This window comes from Eleutherodactylus coqui, chromosome 2, assembly GCF_035609145.1.
Source record: "Eleutherodactylus coqui strain aEleCoq1 chromosome 2, aEleCoq1.hap1, whole genome shotgun sequence".
NCBI classification, from domain to species: Eukaryota; Metazoa; Chordata; class Amphibia; order Anura; family Eleutherodactylidae; genus Eleutherodactylus; species Eleutherodactylus coqui.
The window spans coordinates 66,876,203-66,900,237 of NC_089838.1; the positions used below are offsets into that span (position 1 = coordinate 66,876,203).

Below are 24,035 nucleotides of genomic sequence, written 5' to 3' on the forward strand. Positions count from 1 at the left end.
CATACATAAAAAGTGCAAGTGCAGAAAATCTAATCTAAGCCTACTCCCACATAATGTTCCATCAGAAAGTGCAAGTGTAAATAAGACAATGTGATACAATAAAATATATATTGACATGCAAATTACTATAGTAACATCCTGAGTATATTGAATACTGAGGACACCTTTCCCCTCCTTTGTCATTGTAAAGACTTTGTATATCCTGTCATTTCCTGTTACTGCATATTTTAGTTTCAAGTGGTATAATACTAATGACACAAATCTTTTCAGGTCAGTTATTGAGTTTAAGGGTTTGCTTAATCACCTCTTTCTACATAGATGTCAGTTGACTCTTGCACACCTCCAAGCTTATGCTATAGGTGCAATAATTTAAAACTAACATTTTTAAAGGCCCATTTACACAGGACGAGTGTCGGGCAAACAATGCCTGACACTCATCCCTGTGTCTCAGCGCTCCTGTGCAACTAACAGAGCTGGCTTGCACACGGAGCGGCCAGCGTGGGGGGGGGGGGGGGGGGGGGGGGGGGGGTGAAGGCAGTGCAGGAGATTTATCTCCTCTCGCTCTCCCGCCCCCCTCCATTGAGATACACAGCGGCCGTTCTCTACTGAACGGCTGCTGTTTAAACTGCAGGATGAGCTCATCTTTTATGAGCACGGAAGTGCGGAGACACAAGGATGAGTGTTGGGCATTGTTTGCCCAACACTCGTCCTGTGTAAATGGACCTTTAAAAATGAGGTATATAAACATCTTACCATTTATTGATTCATTAACAGGATTAGGTTTAGACAGTTGTCCAGGGACTACATTTGCCTAGGGCTCCCAAGGGTAGGACCTTTATTCCATTTGACTGTTAGTTCCACAGTGCTCATTTATAGGTGACCAGTATGCCCAACAATATGAGAGAAGATGAGATCTCATGCAGCCGGAAGGTCCTCTTCTTGCTCTGCACTTCTTTATGTGATAATATTATATAGACTGTGTATGGCAGTATTAATTAGTGAATGTATAGTGGTATTATTTTTATAGTGAGTATTAAATGTCAGCATCGTGTGGACAAAATATTATAGTGTTATGATGCCACTATATGGTAGTAGTATTTTAACCCTTTCCAATAAACTGTCTGACGTCTAAAGACATTCTGATTGAAGGCTGTACAGCTTCCGATGTCGGAAGACGTCCGGTAGGGTTTTCTTACTGTATATTACTGGCTGCTCTGTTGTCGGGGGCCTCTCCAGCATGTCCAATACCGCAGTACTGACTCTAGCCAGCAGGTGGCGCCATTGTAGAATGGCAGAAAGAGAAAAACCCCTAGGAAACCCTGAATCCAAAATTGGATTGCAAAGGGTTAATACAATATAGTACCATTTTATTGACAGCTTTTGAAATGATGAGAAAAACGGTCTGTAATGGAAGTGTGGGAAATTTTTGATTGATATTCTGTCTTTTAATATTTTGCAGAGGGTAGTAATTGAATAATTAGGTAAAGCATTTGTTGTATCTTTCCTATACTTTCTCTCAAGTGGCTCATAACATTGCTTTGTTATAGCCAGTACATTTTTGTAACAACACCATTAACTTTGGGAACACACAGGTATCCAAGATTTCAGCCAATAACTCATCTTTAGTTTTGCCTGAGTAAAACGTATAAGGAACACTCCCGACTCCAACTTTCTCATCCTCACTTGCCATAGTTTTATATGTCACAGTAAACTGATAATCATTTTTGACTAGTGGCTTAATAGTCTATAATTTATGATCATTCTAAATTTGCTGTAATAGAAATCAGCCATCCATGCATTAACTTCCTGATGAGTTTATGGTGGGCTTGTGTTTATATACAGCAGTTAATCTGAGGAGGCAGAGTAGTGAGGGAAGTGACAGATCAGCAGCCTGGACCAATTATGGGAGAGGAGGTATGTCTCAAACTATCTTATACTCACTCTGGCCTCTATAGCTAAAGGTCCATTTTCACTCACAGAAAGCTTTCAAAAGATTGAAGGATCAGCAATTGTTTTGCATAAAAGTACTAATAGAGACTAATTGCTATTAGTACTTATCAGCTTCATTTGCATGCAAATGAGCTTCTGGAAGCTGTTACAGAACTCAGCAGGAGGTCTGAGCTCTGTAATTAGCTGTATTGTTCAGCCACATGCTCCCCTTGGAGAATTCAGCACTATGGACAGGAGATTGCAGTCCTGCTAATCAGCTGTTTTGGTGGCTAGGGTAAGAACTAAGAACAGCTGTAACAATGCTATCAGCTGTTATCAGATCTTTACTGGCAGAACACAGTGTGCTGTCCTGCTTATTAGCTGTTTTGCTGAAGGAGGGTTTTCAAGCAGAACTAAAAACCATCGTTTGGCAGAAAACTGAAAGATGGGCACATTTAGACACAAAGATTATCACTCAAAAGTCGGATTTTGGGCGGTAAGTGTTGTGTCTAAATGGGGCTTTAGATGTAGTTGTTGATCAGAACTCTGCCTTAATAGAACCAAACTACAAACAGGAAAGTAGCAATCACTGACAAAAGTAAATAGCAGATAAAGTAATCATCCCCTGTAGGTTTTGCCTTGTATTCATTTTTGAACTCCAGACTTGACAGTCAAATTAAATGTCTGGCTCTCAGTGTAAAAATTAAAAATCTTTTCTTGACATTCTTAACTTTTTGTATATTATAGGCCTTTAACTAGGAAAGAAAACATGAGTTCCTGCTCTTTCCATCAAGTTAGCGAATATGCTTGAGTGGTTTCTCATCATTATTTAGTTGCTATTTGGACCACCAATTGTTCATGTTTAGATTACAGTTAAAGGTTTTATAACTATCTTTAAACAATGATTTAATCTAAATGCATTGCACACTAGCAAAAAATGCAGGTAAAAGAAAACTGTACTGCCCTGCTTAAAACCTGAATAACCTAATTTATTCTTATAAATGGGAAAAGTGAAAGACCTCCAAGATTATTACTGTACCTTATGACAGGAGGCATCTGTAGGTAATTTATTTTTCGTATTTGAAAAATGCTTTGCTCCACTGACTTAGGTTAGCAGAGCTGCGTACGTTTGGGAAATGGAGATAGCAGGTTGACTAGGGCCAAAAGTGTTTCCTCTGCAGATTTACTCTTTTGGATGCATCTGTAAAACACAGAAAATTGGTAAAACTTTTTTATGCAATTTGATTCAAAGAGAACAAATATTCTTGCAACAGATGTGTAGAAATACTGGTCATAGTACAAATAATTCTTCTTGGTTCTTTAGTTGTATTCCGGTGAAAGCACAAAATCTTCCAATAGGCTTTAACCCCCTTAATGACTAGACATTTTTTTTTACATTTCTGCAGGGTTCAGGGAAGTGATTCTTGATTTTCCTCATAGTGGGCCTATGCACGTAATGTGCAGTTACATGTCTCTTCAGCAAGCGATTGAGAATCAAGCTTAAATAAGGGCTATTGGTATTAAATCCTGACAAACCCCTCTAAGTTCTTATTTTCCTTTACATTGACCACTCCTGATTTACCCAAGTTCTGTCCATTAGCACCCAACAGCGATCCCAGCAACTATTCCTGTGCTTTTACACAGGACCAATGGTCATTCAGAGAATGGATGCATAGCAGGCCAGAGATCTCTTTCAGCCACCTACCTTCATTAATTGTAAACAGTTTTCAACATACATGCTGGTAATTTTTCCTCTATGCACGCTGAAAGCATTGAAAGGGTTAGTTATCCTATTAGGGGAGGCGATCACCATCAAGAGTACTTAACAGAGAAACATGCAGGATTTTTTGGTTGAAAACTAGTGCCCCCTGTAGTTTAAACAGGAGATCTGACCTGATTTTAACTACTAATGGTTAATTTCCAGGAGTTCTATCTCCCTTTCCTATCCCTTTTTTTCTGTTTAGTCACATGATTACTTGTTTGTTTATTGGTTGCATGTTTTTTTCTTTCAACTGAGCAGGTGCGCCATGTGCTTATGCTATGACTAAGAGCTGCTGAGACAGCTTGAACATGTCTGCTGGTCACACCATTGTATGTACTTCCTGTTGGAATTTTAATATGATTTTATGTATGCTGGATCCTCTTCTTGCTGTCTTGGTTTTTAGTTCTGCTAAAAAAAAACAAGCAACTCCAACAAGTAAGTGATTTGTCCTGTGGACTGAGGGCAACGAAACTTGGCACAGTTATTAGACCTTCACTACATAGATGCAACCTAGGGACACACACTTCTTCCATCTCTTTATGTAACTGTAAACACCTCGCTTGTAGAAGTCAACCGGTTGCTCCAAAAGCCATGTTGTGACTTTGGAAATCAAAGTCCCATCATCTGGAAAATGCTTGCCCTTAAAAATGGATTTCGTGGAAGTCTGACGGTGTGAGGTCGGATGAATAAGGGGTATGCAGAGAAATTTTCATACCCGCAACAGCGTGCTTTCATCTGTGCAACATGTGAGTTGTGAACTGGGGCATTAGCTTGCAGAAGGTGGACATCTTTGGTGAGTATGCCAGGTCTCTTGGTTTTGATGGCCTCCCGCAATTTCCCCAACAGGGAAGCATAGTATGCCCCAGTAATCGTGGTACCCTTTGCTAGGAAATCCATCAAGACTACTCAGTAATGGTCCCAGAAGACTGTAAGCATGACCTTGCCTGCAGAGGGTTAGGCACGTGCCTTCTTTTGAGGTATTGAGTCCAGATGCTTTTATTGCATTGACTGAACTTTAGTCTCTGGATCATAGTGAAAGACCCAGCTTTCATCCTGTGTGATGAGTCCATTGAAAAACTCTTCCTAGTTTCCATGGCAAATCGTCGAAAAAGCCAGGGAGCATTCAACTTCTTCCTGCTTCTGGAAAGGTGCGAGCAGCCGGGGAACCCAGTGAGCAGATACCCTATGCATATGAAAATGGTCTTGGATGATTTTTTCGACAAACCCAACCCTAATCTTGACATTTTGAGCTAGGTAGCGAATGTTTACATGGTAATTTTCCACTTGCTGGATGGTGTGTTCATCGATATCGGAGTTGCCCTGAAATTGGAGCCGTTTCCACCAAAGTCTGACCACATTTGAAATGTCGATGCCAGTTCTTGACTACATCATATAAAAGGGAATCCTCCCCATAAACCTCTTTCATCTCATTGAACGTCTCCCTTGTTGTGCGACTTTTCAAGTAAAGGAACTTGACTGCTCAGTATTCCACTGGGTTCATTATTTGACCTCGCACCACTTCAGCAACTATAAAAGAGAGACCGTTATCAGTTCAGAGTTGAAAATTGGCACATAACCTATAGAGACTTTTATCATTACACATGTGCAGTTTCAGCATCTTGCGCTAAATAGATGTAAGTCAGGGGAGATCTTTAATGAACGCCCCTCATACATGGGGTAACTGTTTCCCGCATTTGCTGTTTTCCAAAATTGTTCGGGCAATAATTCTCCTATGTAAGGTACCTTTAAATTCAATGTTTCTAGCTCCACTACATCTAGTATTGAATATTTTTTGTGTACAACGATAACTAAACACTTTGTTTCCTTTAAAGTGTTATCTTATGGAAGAGCACTACATGGATTATTTCTCTAGGTACATTCGGAGGAAAATGAGTTTTCTTGGTATTGAGTGTTGAACGTTTATAGCACCTGCTACAAATTTTATAATAGATTCACTCAGTAGTGTTAGCATTTTTAATGCAGCATTAACATGCAGTTTTATAGTATGCAGTCTAAATAATGGCACATTCATCAAAGTAATTTATGCACAGTTAATCAGTTTTCATCTTGTAAATTAGTGAGTGCTACTTTTAATTCTATGTTTATAAAAATGGATGTAGGTTATTGTTGACTGTACAGATCACCCTGGATTCTTTGATGATGGATAAATATGGAATTAATATTTACTCCTAGGTTATCCATTACTTGTTGTTTAATAAAAGCTTCAAAATTGGCTTTTCAATCTTTCTAGTGTGTATTTACATCTATGCATTTTTTCATGCGCAGCTTTGATTTTGCATAATTAAATGTGATGACCAAATAGACTATCAAATGTACAATTAACAGGCAGAAACGGCAAATTAAATTATATATTATTAGTGTTAACTGAGATGTTTACATTTAATATTAATTGAATAAATACATCAAAACCTGTTTGCGCTTAGTGATGGAGCGAAATTTTGGAAATCTGATGTGTCACTTTAACATTGAATAACTCCATGAAGGTTTTTCATATCCAAGTGATTCAGACATTGTTTTTTCGCCACATATTGTACTTCATTTAGGTGGTAAAATAGACTGATAGAATTTATATATATTTATTAAAAGCACCAAAATTGGGAAAAAATTTAAAAAAATTATTATTTTTTCACATTTTCAATTGCAATATCTCAAACCTGTGTAAACATACCGTACAAATTTACAAGATATATATTTCCATCTGTTTACATTATTCTGGACGCACGTTTGAAAAATGTTTATTTCTTTTTTACACCATTTAGGAGACCTACAAATTTAACATTGATTATCAACATTTTGAGGAGCCAAGATTGCAAGGGCCAGGTGAGTGATGCTGCCGCTGGCAGCAGCGGCAGCAGACACTGAGCCTGTGTCATAAGAGGCCCTGCTCCAGGCCCTCTGCATAGCAGTGCTCTCTGGAGATCTAGGCACCAGAGACAGTACTAAACCCCAGGACACGCTGCTACTGACCTCTGCCTGGGTGTCCACCATCTTGGAGCCGGGGATAGAAGATTACATCCCTCCTGCTGTGCCCCGCGGCTGTGGAGCTCTTCGGGAAGGAGGGAGAGAAGCGCAGAGGAGGGTAAGGGGAACGCAGAAGTGCAGAGGAGGGAGGTGATAGAAAGGAGAGCAGAGGAAGAGCAAGCCCCATGGTGTGCCCCTAAATACACGGTACCCGCAGATTGGATGGATGAAGTGCCCCTCTCCTAAATTCTGTTTGAAAACCCTCATTCAGCAGAACAGCTGATAAGTAGGACCGCATGCTGTGCTCTGCCAGTGGAGATCTAATAACAGCTGATAACATTGTTATAGCAGTTCTCACTTCTCACCCTCCAGAGCAGAACAGCTGATTAGCAGGACCGCGCACTGTGAATGCTGTCCATGGTGCTGAATTCTCCAAGGGGAGCCTGCAGCTGAACAATACAGCTAATTGCGGAGCTCAGACCTCCTGCTGAGTTCTGTAACCACTTCAAGAAGCTCATTTGCATGCAAATTAAGCTGATAAGTACTAATAGCGATTAGTGCCTATTAGTACTTTTTTGGATAAAGATCGCTGATCTTTCAATCTTTTGAAAGATATATGTGTGTGTAAATGGAGCATTACCTGTATAATCTGATGAAACATGCGGATTGTGGAGTGAAGGGAATGCAGGCTCATGGGTGAAGAGAACAGTGGGAGTAAAACTCCTAACCTACAGGAATAAGACCTCTGCTACACTCTGCTGCCACCAAGTGGTCATTTACTGGCAGGGCACCCTGCATTTCTGATTTAATCTGACACCACCAAGTGGTCATTCACTGGACAGACACACTGCATTATTATTGATTTAGAACCGTTAGGTTCAAATTACAAACCTATTAACAGGCTGCAGCCTCCGTTATGGACTTGCAATGATATACACTCTGTACTCTGCTACATGCAAGAACCCCAAAGATGTAGTAAATAAATAAAGTTCCCAAAAGACTCCCTCCATTATACTACAGCAGCTCTGATGGGTGACGCCTTCACTTCTGGCTATGCTTTTCTATACCTAATCTACACCTTCTGCCCGCATGGCCCCTACAAAGCAAACAAAAGTCACTAATAAGGTACAGCAGATTGTGAAACCTGGCGCTATGGGGAATTCTCAGCCTGGCACGCCTCAGTGGTCTCCGCCTGGATCCTGTGCTCCAAGTCCAACCATTACAGATGTACTGAGAGCTATTACAGAGAGTCAATCCATGCTTACAAAGAAAATTGATATCCTACAATCTGAGTTTGGACTACTGCAGGGGGATGTCCATAATCTACAAGAACACACTACTACAGTGGAGACTTGAGTTTTCGACCTAGAGGGCAAAGTCACACCACTCAGGGCACAAGTGCAGGCACTCGAATCTGTTACCTCGGCCCAGCAACTGAAGTTTGATGACCTGGAGAATCGCTCCTATAGATGCAACATGAGATTGATTGGCCTACCGGAGGGAGTGGAGGGGAGACAACCCTGCGAGTACCTTGAATCACTACTTGGGGACTTCTATGGCTCTGACTCCTTTTCAACCCTCTTCTGCGTGGAACATGTGCATCGTATTCCAGCTAAACACCAGCACCAGGAGCACCTCCGCGCACGTTTATAGCTAAGCTACTGAACTACAGGGGATAGAGATAAAGTGCTGGAATGGAACCGGAAAATGGGTCTCCTAAAAGTACAAGGCCAGCATGTGAGAATTTTCCCCAACTACTCTCTTGAGGTTCAGAAGCGTTGTCAGAGGTTCACAGAGGCAAAGCATCTTCTACACTCTAAACAGCTGGACTATGCAATGCTGTTCCCGACTAAACTTAACAAGATCAGAGACAAGCTGATTATAAGCTGGAGGATGTGATTTAACTGTTAGAGTGCCAATAGATCCTGAGTGCCCTATGAAACGTTAAGGGGACTGGCCGGTTGAGATGAGTATTAATGCTCCCTATTGTCACCATTGATAATACTGCTTTCCTCTGCGGAGGAGAGGTAGACTTTTCTTGGGGGGAGGGGTAATATGTGATTGATTGTATGTTATACTACGCTAAGACTGATTTATGCATGTCCCATATTTGCATTGGTGTAACTGTTCTATACTGTCTATTGCCTCTCCTCCTCTCTTTTGGTTTCTGACTGTTTGACCCCAAGTACAAATTTAGGCCTGCAAATCAAATATGCTGTGGTCTTGCTGGGGGCTCCTGGCCTTGGGAGGAGGATTCCTCCATGGCTAAATGGACCAGAGTATGTGATCCTAGGCATCATACAGGCCTATGTTTGCTGTACTGATATGGGCGTAGATGGAGGGTCCTCCCTCGTCTTCCTTTTTGCTCTGTCTTTTTCACAGGATTTCTTCTTTTATGTTCCTTAGAAGTTGTTTGAGCCCACGCCCCCTTTTCTTGATCGAAATGTTTCAGGGATTCAAACCTGTCCTCGGTTGGGTTGGATGCATAGGGAGGGGAGGGAAGTTGGTGTTTATGTACAGTTTGATTTTCAGGTGTGACCCACGGCGCGACCGCCTATATGCAGGTGCCTGGTGTGACATTCTTGAGTTTTCTCTTAATTCCCAATGGCTGATAAACTTAAACTGATCTCATGGAACATCAGTGGCCTTAATTCTAAACTAAAGTGAGCATTAGTGTTTAATTTTCTTAAAAATCACTCCCCTCATATCCTCTTGCTATAAGAGACGCACTTACAGGGCTCTAAGGTTATGGCACTTAAATGTGCATTTGTCAGCTCAGCCTACCACGCTACAATCTTGGTGACTAAATCCATACCATTTACCTTTGAAAGACTACATATTGACCCTAATGGCCATTTCCTTATACTGCAGGGCTCCTTCGGTGGGCAACTCCTAACCATAGTTTAATGTTTATGTACCTCCCCTAGCTGATGCTCAAGTGTTGCATGATATAATGGCTAAAGTAGTGCTGTTGTACATAGCCCCATTAATACTAATGGGAGATTTTAACCAACATATGGACCGAGTGCGGGACCATCTCAGCCAGACGACCTCGGTGGGAACCCAACTACTGTTATGGGCCTCCTCTTACCTGCTGGAAGACATGTGGCATTTGAGACACCCACATGATACTGCATGCTCTTGCCACTCAGTGTTACATGGCTCATTTTCCAAAATAGATTTGTGTTTTGGGTCCCCAGAATGTCTTCCCTTGGTGTGTGGGGTCTCTTACTTGCCCCGAGGTGTTTCCGATCACTCACCACTTCAGCTATTTCTAAATTTGAGGGTGAAGGGGACTCGTCCTCCATGGAAGCTCCATCTCCTATGGCTAGATCAGCAGGAGGTCTGTATCTATACTGATCAGGAGGCAGAGACCGATTGGGGAGTCACTGCTGCTTTTGGTGCACGAATGTGGGGTCTGGGAGGCCTTCAAAGCCTTTAGCAGAGGCTCCTTTGCAGTAGCTTTATCTGTCCATAGGAAGTTCATACAACAGGCTAAACTTAGCTTGGTGCACTGCCTCTGTGAGGCAGAGGCTTGCTATACTATAAGCCCCACCGAGGCCAACCACTCTGCACTTAATAATCTATGGAGACAATATAGACTACCAATGCTTGATTACACCAAGAAAAAGCTTCTGCGCTCCCAGTACCGCAATTTCGACCAAGGGGATAAAAATGGTCAGCTATTAGCTTCTCTTGCTAGTGAATACAATATTACACCCCCAATTGTGGCTGTCCGGGACTTGTCTGGAGCCATGGTCACCGACACTGAGCTTACCGATAATACATTTGCTAACTTCTACACAACTATGTATATGTCTAAACTCAATTGCCCCGGCGAAGACCTAAGCACTTACCCCAACACCATTGCCTTCCCAACATTGTCTCAGAGTAGCGTGACTCTGCTAGATGGGAACTTAGAGCTAGAGGGAGTAGCAAAGGCTATCCAATCCTTCCCAAATAGAAAATCCCCAAGCCCGGATGGACTCCCTATTGAGTGGTACAAAAGAAACACCAAAGTAATATCCTCAAGTAATATAATATGCTTTGGGAAAGGATCTTGCTGGCAACCATGCGTGAGGCCCTTATAGATTTAATCCCCAAGGACCCAGGGGACTGTGGCTCATACTGACCCATCTCCCTCCTTAACAATGATATTAAAATCCTAGCAAAAGTACTGGCAATACACATTAACAGGGCACTTAGTCATATCATACACACTGATCAATCGGGATTCATGCCGGACAAGAGTGCGACCATGAATGTTAGGCGACTTTTCACTAACCTTGCACTATTACACTCCAACTGGGGAAAGCATACTGATTCAGTGGAATGGAGATACTTGTGGGAGGTGATTACACAGTTCGGTTTTGGGGAAAACTTCATTAAATGGGTGCAAACACTATATTATCTCCCGGTGGCTTGGATATAAATAAACATTTATACATCTAAACAGTTCTCCCTTGCTAGAGGAACGCATCAGGGATGCCCTCTGTCCTCAGCATTTTTTGCGATTGCAATTGAAACACTAGAGATCCTAATCGGAGCATCAGCTGAGGTCGTGGGGTTCCGACTGAGAGCATATAAAGATTAGGTGATACTTTATGTGGCCAATACCACTTTATTCTTGCAGGACCCAGAGTCTGCCTTGGCTGCAGTACTCTCTATTTTTGATACATTTGGAATATACTCTTGGGTGAAGGTCAATTGGGATAAAACTGAGCTGCTGGCGGTTGATGCCCCTGCGACCTCTTTGGCCCTCCCTGCTCCTCTGAGGTGGACAGACAGTGTTACCTAACTTGGGATTGTGGTGAAAAGTCTGCTGACCATTTCTATGCAGACAACCTTGCCCCACTGTTGGAGTGGGGAGTAGTTATGGCAACCCGATGGGCTTCACTCCCACTGACGCTAGTAGGTCGCATAAACCTAATCAAAATTAAGCTATTACCCAAATTTCTATATATAGTCCAGAATACCGCTATTTTGATCCCTAAAAAAGTCCTTTATGGCTCTCCTAAAGAAACTCCTCCATATACTGTGGCAAGGATACTAGAAACTCTGTCTGCCCATGGAGGGAGGGGACTAGCCCTCCCCCACTTTCACTACTACTACTACTACTACTACTACCTGGCTAATCAGCTGGTATGTGCAGGGTGGTGGCTGTCTTCTACTGATTATAACCCAGTGGTGCGGCTTGAGCACAGAATTGTAAGTCCTGAACAAAGTTTGAGAGGATTATTGCTAAGGGGCCCGACTTCATGCATAACTACCCTGCCTATACCTATGTGGATGACCCTTAAGGTTTGAAGTATAGCCCTCCACTTGATACAGGATGAGTCAGCAAAATGGTCCTCTCATACTCCATTGTATAGATGTCATGTGGTCAAAGGTATGGGCCCACTTCTGGGTGTTTTGCTGCAGGAAGCAGACAACTCCGTACATTGCGCAGTCGCCCAGGTTAGTACTGCAGGCTATTCATTTCAAAAGGACTGAGCCTGCAGTACTAACCCGGGCCACTGCACAATGTACAGAACTGTCTGTTTCCTGCAGCCAAACAGCTCCAAGTAGCACAAATACATAAGCATGAATTCTCATATACCTTACATGATTTGTAGATAGAGGTCTCCTCTTTTTTAAAATAAAAATAGATGTCACAGTGATTATTGTTGGGCAGTGGGGGCCAGCCAACAGTTGCAAAGGGTAAGCAAATTAGAGGATTGATAACAGTATGTGTGAGTGGATCTCTCCATTACAGTCTGTGTAAATTGTGTAAACAACTGAGCACTTTTTTTCTAAACTTCAAAGCTGTTTTCTCACATGAGGGAATTCCACCTACTAGAGATTGAGAATATTCTCTTTGTATATGGCATTTATATCTGTTAGAATTATCGGAGTACCCTTTTTCAGTCTCCTCAGTCTTTACCCTTTTTTTAAACTCATTTTTCAGTAAAACATGAGACAATATATTAGATTACAAGACAGGAATCAAGGCTAGGTTAATGAAGGTTAAAGTGTAAAGGTTTTTTTAGCACGTCCGAGTCAATATTATTAGCAGAATGAACTTCTAAGTCAATTCTGATGTGTCTCTCAAGTCATTGTGTTGGAGAGGATTACTTGGTATTAAATAAATCATACAGAATAGCTGTCAGCTAATTATCTTTAATCCAAGACGAGCTATACAGTACATTAATTTCCATCAACATAGGGCTGATTTTCAACATTTGTCATTAACAATATTTAAATTGGCTGCAAGGCTTATGTAACTTTCTTTTCTGACTTTACATAACTGGTAACCATAGCATATTTCTACTTTGAATGCAGTATTTTTTCTTGCGTTTTATCCATAAAGTTTTTGTAATGTGTTAGGGCTCATGCCCACGGTCGGGTCGGATTCTGCCTGTGAAATATCGCAGTGTAATCAGACCCAGCGCCCCCCAGAGACCCCATACTCACCTCACCAGATCTGCCATGAGTGTCTTGCCCGGCATGAAGCCCTGGCGCTGGGGGGTGATGCGAATTCTCACGGTACTTCTGCTGTGTGACATGCTTAAACGGGTTGTTCAAGTTATGTAAAGGGTTTGTCTGTGTTCAACTGTTGACCCAGATTGACCCATCCGCTGTTGTCTTCTTCATACCTATGGAGCTATTGCACACAACTTGTTTCAAATTTCTACCACACTTCATATGTGGACCAGAGAGTCACTTTACACTTTGCCACCTAAAATAAAATACATAACTCATTGCTGTACAGTGTCATTCATTTTGCATTAAATCCTATTATCAATGTTGGTTTGGTTGCGAAGAAATCAAATCCAAATATGCTAAGTCTATCAATGTATGCAAGCTTTAGTGATTAAGAAAACAAGGTAACTATTGAAACTAAAAAACTATTAGCTCATATCTAGCAGCTATGGTTGGCATTACATTTAACAAGTAGTGTGTTAACCTTCATCTCTGTACACCAGTTTACTGTTGCGTATCAAATGAACCTACCTGCAGAGTAAAATAACTATGTAAATAAGTTGCATATTTTTATATTTTACTGATCCTGGGCTGTGTTTGGCATCACAACTCTGAGTTTCATTTACCATTTTGCAGCATTCATGGAAAAAGTTTCCCAGTGTTCCTTCCTGGCTCAAAGTCTGCATAGAGCGTGTTCTGCTGATATTCATTCTGAAAGTCTACTCTCTAGAAAACCTGTTTGGGAAAAACCAGCTTTGTGTAGAGTAATAGCATTAAAAGAAGAATGTTTTTGTGAACTTGGTTGTCTCATCACAGACTTTGGTGGCATATGTCACCGATGTCTGATTCATGGAATGAAGTGGCAATGGTGCTAGGAAATTGCTATGGCACTTTGCCTTCTGTCAGCTCCACTTGACTTTTTTGGATGGAAACCAGTATAGCCCCACTACCACTTTGTTTTAGACAATAGCAGAGGTCACAAGGTTTGGGACCCTGTTGATTGGACATTGTTGGTATATCCTAGACCCATTGAAGTTTTTGTCATGGCTCTGACAGCGCCATGACTTAATAGTTACTGGCACTGGTCTGGGACGATGTCACAATGTCAACCCTAAACCATGTGATACTCCAAGCGGCACTTGCGCAGTAGGGTGGCCCATAGAGATATGGCAAAAAATAAAGTTTTAGCTTTAAATTCTAACTGCAAGATGGTACTCAAAATGATTGTATATTATGAGAAATGGGGCTTACGTGCAAGATTTCCAATTATATAAGCTACAGCATTAATATTAACAATTTGCTTTTACAAAAGAACCACTATGCTTTAAAACATTAAGTATTGACAATGGTATTTGTCCTGACAATCTACACATATGTGCTGTTCCTACAAAAATACCTCTGAATATATGAAAATAGTCAAACTTACAACACAAATACTTGTCAGTCGGTGTTTGTCTCGGATCTGAACTCTGCTTCTCTCCTGTGGCAGTCCAGTTTAGGTGGTTCAGGCAATACCTTGTCACCAGTATCAGATGTCTTTGTTTTAGTCCGCTCTAAATCCACTACATTTGACCATGAATATCCTGTTAATCTGTCGTCCAATATGACCCCATGCTTAGCTCTGAAATTAATCACCTCTGGTTGTACTGACCAGTTTAATCATAGATGACCATTTTAGGGTGCATTCACCCCTTGCGAAAAGCTCTGGTTCCACTGAATGCACCATAGCGCAAGTTACAGTTACAGCAGAAAATCTGTAGCGTTTGTATCCTCTACATGTGAATAGGATTTGCTTTCATCCCTTTCATGTAAATAGTGAATGTTTCTGATGCAGTTTTTCTGCAACGTGTAAATGTACCCTTGATGACATTTAAGCACTGACCAGTTATATTTCAAAAATGTTGTAAAATTTTCTCCCAAATGATATGTCCCAAATCTAATTACAAATAATAATTTTAGTGTGATTAGGTAGTCATGCTACTTTTTTCATTTATGTCTACAATATTTCATGTTGGTGAAAATTAATTGAACAATGCTGTCTGTTTTGTAGCTAAATGATCTTCATACGAGGCCTTGTGATGAAATAGACCTTATTATCTTTTGAAATGTCTTTTGTTTTGACTACAATTAATGTTTTGGGTCAGTCTTGGAGCAATCTGTCTCTTCAAACACTACTGAATAATGTTTTAATTAACATGTCTGTTACATTGCTGTATCTGAAAGTAAATCACAGATTTTAATTATTTTACATTAAATCATTTATTGTAGTGTTCTCTTTAAGGTTTTACTCCAGAACTTCATATAATGATCATGCTATGAGTGTCTAGTTTATATCTTGTTGAGCTGTTTGAAAATAATCTATTTATTCTGACCAATTGGTTTTTGTATCAATTGAATCATCACCTCTTTTCTTTAGCATTTCCTGTGCTGCTACTGTGAAATAAAAAGTATTAGTTAGCCCCAAATATTGATTAATAATTATATTTAATTAGCAATGGATTTCACAGCCTCTTAATATATAATTTATCATTTATGTCAAATGTTGTTTTCTTTCTAGGATTACAACCACTGCTGCCTGCATGATGGACCTTCGAAGATATCCACTAGATGAACAAAACTGCACCTTAGAAATAGAAAGTTGTAAGTAACTGCATCTTCACATTGCTTTATTAAGCTTGACAAGTATTGACTTGCAATTTAAGGGCTCGTTCACATCATCGATAAAGGTCCCATTCGGGACCTTGGTTGCTGGATTCCACTTAAAAACAGAACGAAATAGAGCAGTTTGCCAAAACCTAAGGTGGCAATCGAGCAGACCCCATAATAGTCAATGGGCTTCATTTAACACCATCTGTTTCAAGACTGATTTGTTCAGCCAGGGGGTGCTGTTTTCCTGTTCAGCACCCCCTGGAAAGCAGGAAAACGACACCCCTGAGCCTGATGTGAACTAGTTCTAACAAGGAATTGATTGTGTTAAATCTTAATCGTATGGTAATTCACACAGCATTTATTAGCTACTGTCAGCATACAGATAGAACAAATTTTACCTTAATTGTGATAGTAGGGGGCAAAAAGATATCTTATCTTAACCCATTAACCCTTTGCAATCCAATGTTGGATTCAGGGTTTCCTAGGGGGCTTTCTCTTTCTATCATTATATAATGGCGCTGTCTGCTGGCTAGAGCTAGTACTGTGTTATGGGACACGCTGGAGAGACCCCCGACAACAGAGCAGCCAGTAATATACAATAAGAATACCCTGCCGGACGTCTTCCGACATTGGAGCTGTACAGCCTTCAATCAGAATGTCTTCAGACGTCAGGCAGTGGATTGGAAAAGGTATTGTGCTCTTATCTTAACACAACAAAACCCATAGTAAAGTAATCTCAGTGTAATAAACCATCCTGATAGCACAGCATATGCTAATATCCCATCACATTAAAGGCCCATTTACACGCAATGATTAGCACTCAAAATTCGTTAAAACAATGGCTTTTGAGTGATCATCATTGTGTGTAAATGCTACCATCATACATTTTTCGTCTGAACAATGATTTTTAGGTGAGCTTAAAAACCAGCATTCAGACTGCATGCTGTGTTCTCCACTGGAGCAGGAGATTACATAGTATTCTCTTAGCAGCCCATGGCTGAACAATAGAGCTAATTGCAGAGCAGACCACCTGCTGAGTTTTGCAACAGCTCTGTGAGGTTCATTTGCATGCTAATGAATCTGATAAAATACTAATGGGCACTAGTTCCCAGTAGTACTTTATGCAAAATGATCACTAATCTTTCAATCATTTGAAAGTTTATCTTTGCATGTAAATGGACCTTTATAGTCAAGCCAAAGAGTAATGCCTCTTTTACACAGGAGGAGAATCTCACGATTCTCGTCTGCCTGAGCGAAAAATCTGGTTATGTTATCACCAGCTCGTCCATGCTCGAGCAGCTATTCAGACTGCACCATTTTTGAGGAGAATCATGCATTTCTCATTCACTAATCATTCAGTGTTTTGCATTCCTATGTGAAATACAGACCAAGAAGTGTTTAAACTGCACGATAAGTGCACAAAACTCTGCTGGTTTTTATGGTGGTTAAACCTAGACGAAAAACAAGAAGCACCCCGATTCTTGTTCGTTCAGTCATTGGATTGTGTTTAAGCTGAACAATTATCGTTCAGTTCCGTTCATTTGAAGAATTTTCTGAACGATAATTGTTCCGTGTGAATGCAACATAACCCATCTGTACCTTGTTGCATCAAACCTTAACTTGGCTTTTTAAGTGTTTTTTTTGCTGTTAAAGCAACCTTCATGGTTTTGGACAAAATTTTGTCCCCGAACTGGAGGGGGTATTGTTCTTCTCTGCCATCCCACAGCTCCATCGATACCAGGCCTCGGTTTTAGCCATCCAATATGACTGCCACAATTTTGTAACTACCTAGTACACACTGTCAATCAGAGAAAAGATCTAGTGCATTGATATTCTAATTCTACCAATACTCTATGGATATTAGGTAGGCTGACGATTGTGCTGATCATCTTGAACAGCCAAAAACATGGTCCAGAACCAGTAGACTGGTGCACATTCAGGTAATATGTGCCCTTCCACCTCCAGTCCTTGGACAGAATTTTGTCTTTGAACTGGAGGGTTTCTTTAAATGTCAATTACAAGTTTTCTGCAACATTGTTTTTAGCCTAGTAAGTGTTGATTGCACTCCATCTGTATGCAGGGAATGTCTCAAGAAGCATATGCTCATGTGCACATTGATTTTAGTAACCACACATATGCCGAATAACTGTCCTTTTGACACATGGTAACTTTGTCTGGGATTTATCAGGCTGCAGCAAATCCAACTGTATTGAAAAATGCAGTCAGTAGCACTTTACAGTACTGGTATTGTCTGGCACATGAACAAGTACATGATTGCGCATACCTGTCTATATGCTTTCACATCAAATGTGGTATGACTATAGCCTGATATATATTACTGCAGGTAAACTATGATCTACAGATATAGTTTTGAGCATTTATGTCCTTTTAGTTTATGGTAGTTCAATTTTGAATAGTTTAGGGCCCAACGAACAAAGTAACATAAGTTTCCCACCAAAAGGCAGTGTCAGTGTAAATCAGCAGTACATCCCAACTGTGTTCATAGCTTTAACATTGGACTGCAAATGTATATAAAGGTGAGGTCCAAATTATTACATTTTAAACAACACATACCAGCATTTTGGTTGTTCTAGCACGTGGGCTTATCATTTGCTTCTAGGGTTACATCCACAATATCACTGTGCAACTTTTACTTCACGGGTTCTACAAATGTGACATGGTGCCCCCCATCTTATGCCCTAAAAAAACATACCAGCAAAATCTGCACTTCAAACATCAAATAGTGATCTTTCTTTGCTGAGCTGGAAGCAACAGCAGCATGGAGGACATTATATAGTAGTAAATCCAAAACTTGGGTGAGCTACAACTCTATTGAGCAGCAGCTTTTCTGTGTGTTTTTCTCAGACTCTGTCTCATTCTACTGCTTCCTCCTCCTTACTTCTCCATATATAAGCAGCATGTAAACTTATCTCTCAGTGAGCTGATATATCTCAAGACATATTGTAGCAGTCAGTAAATTATCAGTGCAGAAGGTGGGGAAGGAGAAGCATTTACTCATACATGGAAAAGGTCCCTACATCTGGGACCTAAACTTATCTCCATATAAGTTCACCTTTACACTTCTACAGCCAAGATTCTAGAACAGCCAGGTTTTGTTTTTCTAAGCTGTTTCTGCAACTCCCATAAAAAATGAAGGAAGTTATGGAAATAATGTAGCACAGTGAGCCATGCTTTTTCTGCAACTTAACATTTACAGAAATAACATGGCTCACGGTGCTACATTGTTTCTGTATCTAATTTGGCTATTTCTGTAATTTTGTCCACTGCTGACTGGGCCAAGAGGATGACTATTTCCATGTCAGACATGCTTGGTTGAGATGGGTATACTCAAGGGGTTAAAAACAAATAGATGTTATGTACCTTACTGTATCTAAATAAAACATCTAAAAATGACCATGTAGTTTTTGATACGCTATGTAGTCTGGGTCCGTATATGTTTATTTCTAATGGTATTCAATGGTATTCTGATCTTTGGTCAAATTCCAATCACCATTGCCAAGCTGCAGGAAAGTCAGAGTAGATTCTTCCGCTAACAAGAAGCTTGAGGAGCAGATTAAGGTAACAATTGCAACATTTATCATTTTCTACCTACTACCTGTTTGCAAAGGTAATAGAATAGATTTTAGCTTTGAAACATGATGAAAAGGGAAGTAATGTTTCAGATGGAATTTATAAGACCTTAAAGGGGTTGTCTGGTTTAGAAAATCATTTACAGTACCCTATTGGGGAATTTTGAATTAAAGGGAACCTGTTCATGCTGATCGACCCACAGGTATCATGAAACTGGGATAGATGCATACAGTGATCCTATGTAAGTATTGTTCTGGAACACTGCAGCATTTCAGAATAGGGTATGAAAACTTGAATCAAAGGGGCAGGCCATGCTAGGCTCTCACCACCCATAGCATGTTGACTGACAGCTCTCTCCTTATACAAAAGCAAGCAGAGATCCTGACCTGGCCCACCTCTTTACTCGAGAGCTCCGTTCCCGAGACAAACTTCAGATTGTATTTATTTGGAAACATTGCAGTGTTTCAGAATAACACATACCTGGGTGCAATTGTCATCCCCGTCCGGGGTTCAGGCAACTTGAATCCAGTGACAGAATCCCTTTAATAGAGAAGAATTCCACATTCAGGGATCTTATGCATTAGCCAAGCAAGACAGTGGTTTCATAGAGGACCACTATCTAGCATTGAACAGCCTATTGGACTACTTCAGCATGATATACATACAGTGCATGGCAATTTTCCCAAGGCAGGCTGAGTAGCAGGGAGGTAGGTATAGTGTGCCCCCTATGGTCATGCCTCTGCCATGATATTGGTTTACTAGCTGCAGGGCAATAACAGATGTCCTTTTAAACCAAACAAATACTGAAAACTATCCTTTGCTCATTTTTTGGTGCTTGCATAGTATTCAAAGTCAAATGTTGCAGTAATATAGCCAGTTGGTGAGATATCATCCAGTGCTTGAATCCCTTGAACATGAATGTGTACAAAAGCTGGGCATTGACTTTTTCTTTACAAAGCGGTCTAGTAATCTCTTAACATGGCATGTGTATTTTATAGGAAATCAATGGATTTGTTCCAGCAAACAGACTTTTCAACATGTTGTTTTTTGTTGTTTTTTTTACATTTATATGGGATATTATAAGCACCACATTTTCTCCTAATGTTCAAAATATACTTATTCGGTTAGATTATTTTTAATATATATGTTTTCTGCAACAGTAAGCTTTGACATATTGTTTGCCTCATCAGACAATGTTTGTAAAAATGTGGCTGCTGGGCAATTACGCTGGTTTTTCTGTAACTGATGTAAAGCCTAACAACTGAGAAAACACAGTTTCACTGTTAAAGGAGCCTCAAAAGTGAGAATAGTTAGAGATCACTGTGGATATTGTAGGGGAAATGGGTGTGCCAAGAAGACTGACTGAGTGACAATCATAGCAAGGACAATCTTTACATATTGGTGTGATTACAGTAATGCTGGAGGATACTCAGATGTATTCTTTGGGGCTTCATCGTTCGTTACTTTAAATATTCCTGGCTTTTATTATCTACATACTAATATACGCTCAAATTATATGAAAAATAAAAACCTAACAGTACAAATTTAACAGTAAGTATTTTCCTCCTCTTGTTTTATGAAGATACCCATTGTACAAGTGCTCTATTACCGGTAGGTATAAGGAAATCCTTGAAGGAGTCCTGAGTGGAGAGTCCCCCTCCATGAGCCAGAACAGTTTTGGAAAGTTTGAGCCATCCATACATTGCATGGAGAGCCATTCATCTTCAGTGACAGCTAAAGGGGAAATTCCTGCCTGCTCATGGCTTCCCCTGGAATTATTAGCTATTTGCCAAGGGTGAGGGAACAATTTGATATGAGAAAATCCCTTTCACAAATGCATGTAAAAGGAAAATTCAAAATGTATAAATTAAATAGTGTGGCACACTTACAATTAGTGTTGAGCAAACCAAAACAGTCGAACCCATTTTTGGCTGTATTCACACAGCCGTGTCTCACAATGCAAAACACTTACACAATAAAATTGCCGATGTAAGTGTAGCCTCAGTGCGAACTTTGCAAAAAGTTTGGTTTGCTGCAAACTCGAACCTTGGGTGGTTCGTCTCAGATGAACCCACTAGAACTCTTCTTTTTCCTCCTCCTTCCCTCTTTTAAAGGGAAGGGAAAAGAGAAAGGAATAAAAGAAGAGAGAAAAAGAAGGATATATATATATATATATATATATATATGGCTTTTATGGCTCTAAGGGCTTAAACACATGGCCACGTTTTGTCCCATTATGCGGCTGCGGGACAAAACCAAACCATTGATTTTAATGGTTTTATTTTCACTATCGGGATTCTCACCCATTAATTGTACGGATGAAAAAAGATAGTACTTGCCCTATCTTTTCCGCACATAGTATTAACTACTTGCGGAAAAGATAGGGCAGGACCTATCTCCCCGCTGTTTTTTTCTTCAAACTCCTGTGCTATAGCATGGAGTTTAAACAGCCCAAGAAGAAAAAATAAAAACCTGTTCATGCGCAAGTATGCTCCGAAGTGGTGAGCGTAGTTGTGCAGACGGCCATGTGAAGCCACTCGTAGACAGTATTATTCACTAGTTTTAGGGGGATTGGTGAAGTTCCAATTTGGTTCAAACTAATTCGGTCTGATCCAAACAATTTGCCCTAATTTGGCAGACTGACCAAACTGTGGCAAATTAGGAGTGGCTAATTATCGTACTTGTATATGGCAATCCCATCTCTCTCCCAACAGAAGATGACTTCTGTTGGGAGAAAGAATGAATGGTACATTGAATTTCCACCCTTGATCCTTTGGTTCTTCCTGGGAATAAGTTGCTGCCATAGATCTCTAACAGTGACTTTCTCCCCTCTGTCCACGGAATACGCATTATTGCTCAGCAAAACTGAGCTTTCATGTCTATGGGGAGTTTCAGGATAATTATCGACAGCTATTGATTGTGTATGGGAACCTTTAGTATAAGGTAGTGCAATGTACAGTTGACGTGCAACATGAAAACATGTAATAAAGAAGAGAAAATAGTTATAAGTATGTATAGTTTAAAAGTTGTACGGCATTGCAAAAAAGGGTTGTTTTTTTTCTTTCTGAAACACCACACTTTTCCATACTTTGTCGGCTAGTTCTACAGTTTAGCCCCTTTTGCAATATCAAGCACAGTTCAGGGACAGATGTGTTTCTAGATAAAAATGACACTCTCTATCTTATAATCCTATTCAAACCCTTCAAAGAGTATTTTCTTTTTGGACATTTATAGCATATCCATAAAATAAATAGGGATCAAGGGATTCCTATTCTTCTTATAGGTGAGGATTACATAGGTGACATTGATGGTCTAAGAATTACCACTTAGATAACAAGGATCTCGTAAAAGTTTTAAAAAAAGCTAAAGTTTAACCTCCTGTCATGGATCCGAACTGTGAGGGGAGGTAAAAGTACTAACATGAAGCGATGTCCCTTGATGGGATCCTTATCCGCAGACCTTTCCACAGCTTTGGCGGACACGAGTGCAAAAGCAGGAGGAATTGAAAATCTCCTGGCTGCTAAAGGTAGTTAAGAGCCTGGAGCATTGACCGAGGGCCGCAGTGAGCGGTCCACAATCTGGTGATCACCCTTATCCAACGGGGTTAAGGATGCAATTGATTGGTTAACATTTGCCTTTAAGTGTTAGTGTGTGTCTGTGATCAGCTCAATTAATAATGACATATCGTGTCTGAAAAATGTTTGTGCTTGGGATGTCGGTGTCTGTATTTTAGAGTTTTCCAATAAAGGATTTGTTAACTGTCTGTAGAACGAAATACTTTTTCTCTATTCTAAATAAAAACTACCCCTTTAGGGTGGCTTCACACGAGCATGTTTTTGTGCGTGCATATGCAAGCACAAAAACACTCTTCTATTTGCAACAATTCATTCCCTATGTGGTGTTCACATGTACATGCTTTACAGGCATGTACCTGCAAAGATAGGACATGCGTGCACCATAGGAAATGCATGCAGTGTCTTCAATGGAGCCGCGGCAGCGGCGGACAGGTAATTATATTCTTATTTATTAATTTTTTTACACTAAAATGTTTCTTTTTCAGGGAAGGCCTTATATGTAAAGCCCTTCCCTGAAAAAGAATGCAGGGGTGCTGGCAGACCATTGTCTTCAATGGAGCCGCCAGCAGCAGCCGCGGCTCCATTGAAAACAATGCTCGGACCTGCATTCACGTGTTTCTGCATGTACATGGGTGCGCACCTATGTAAGTGCAAAAACACGCTCGTGTGAAGCCACCCTTGCCCAATAGAATTATATATCATAGAAAGGGAGATACTTGAATATATCTAAAATATATATTTGAAGTCCAGGCTCTTATTTTTGCTCATATTTTTGGAGTCTGGACTTTATTTCAGCCTATGGTCAACATTAATTTCTGGTAATAAACCACCTACGTGTCAGACAGATGAATGTCGATCAACCATGCTATATACCAGTTTGACTTTAGGCTGTTGGGGGAGGCAGCACTTGAGGAATCTCAGTTTCCACACTTGACTCTTCCAATTACAAACCCTTTTTTTACAATTTCAGACAACTCTTTAAAGTGGGATTTGGTGTTTGCTGTGGGGTCTCCAAACCATTATTTCCAAAGATAGCCCTAGTAGAGTGGCTGCTGATGATGCACTAGGCCCAGAAATAGTTTGTA

General features: G+C 40.4%; 1 protein-coding gene across 3 annotated transcripts in view; it reads left to right on the forward strand.

Moving 5' to 3' along the window:
• GABRB2 (gamma-aminobutyric acid type A receptor subunit beta2) overlaps positions 1-24,035 on the forward strand; it is a 386,028-nt gene that overhangs the window by 255,560 nt on the left and 106,433 nt on the right. For all 3 annotated transcript variants that reach the window (XM_066589803.1, XM_066589801.1, XM_066589800.1), the window contains exon 5: positions 15,693-15,775. In XM_066589803.1, coding sequence (XP_066445900.1) covers positions 15,693-15,775 — 83 coding nt within the window. The remainder of the gene's footprint in view (positions 1-15,692; positions 15,776-24,035) is intronic.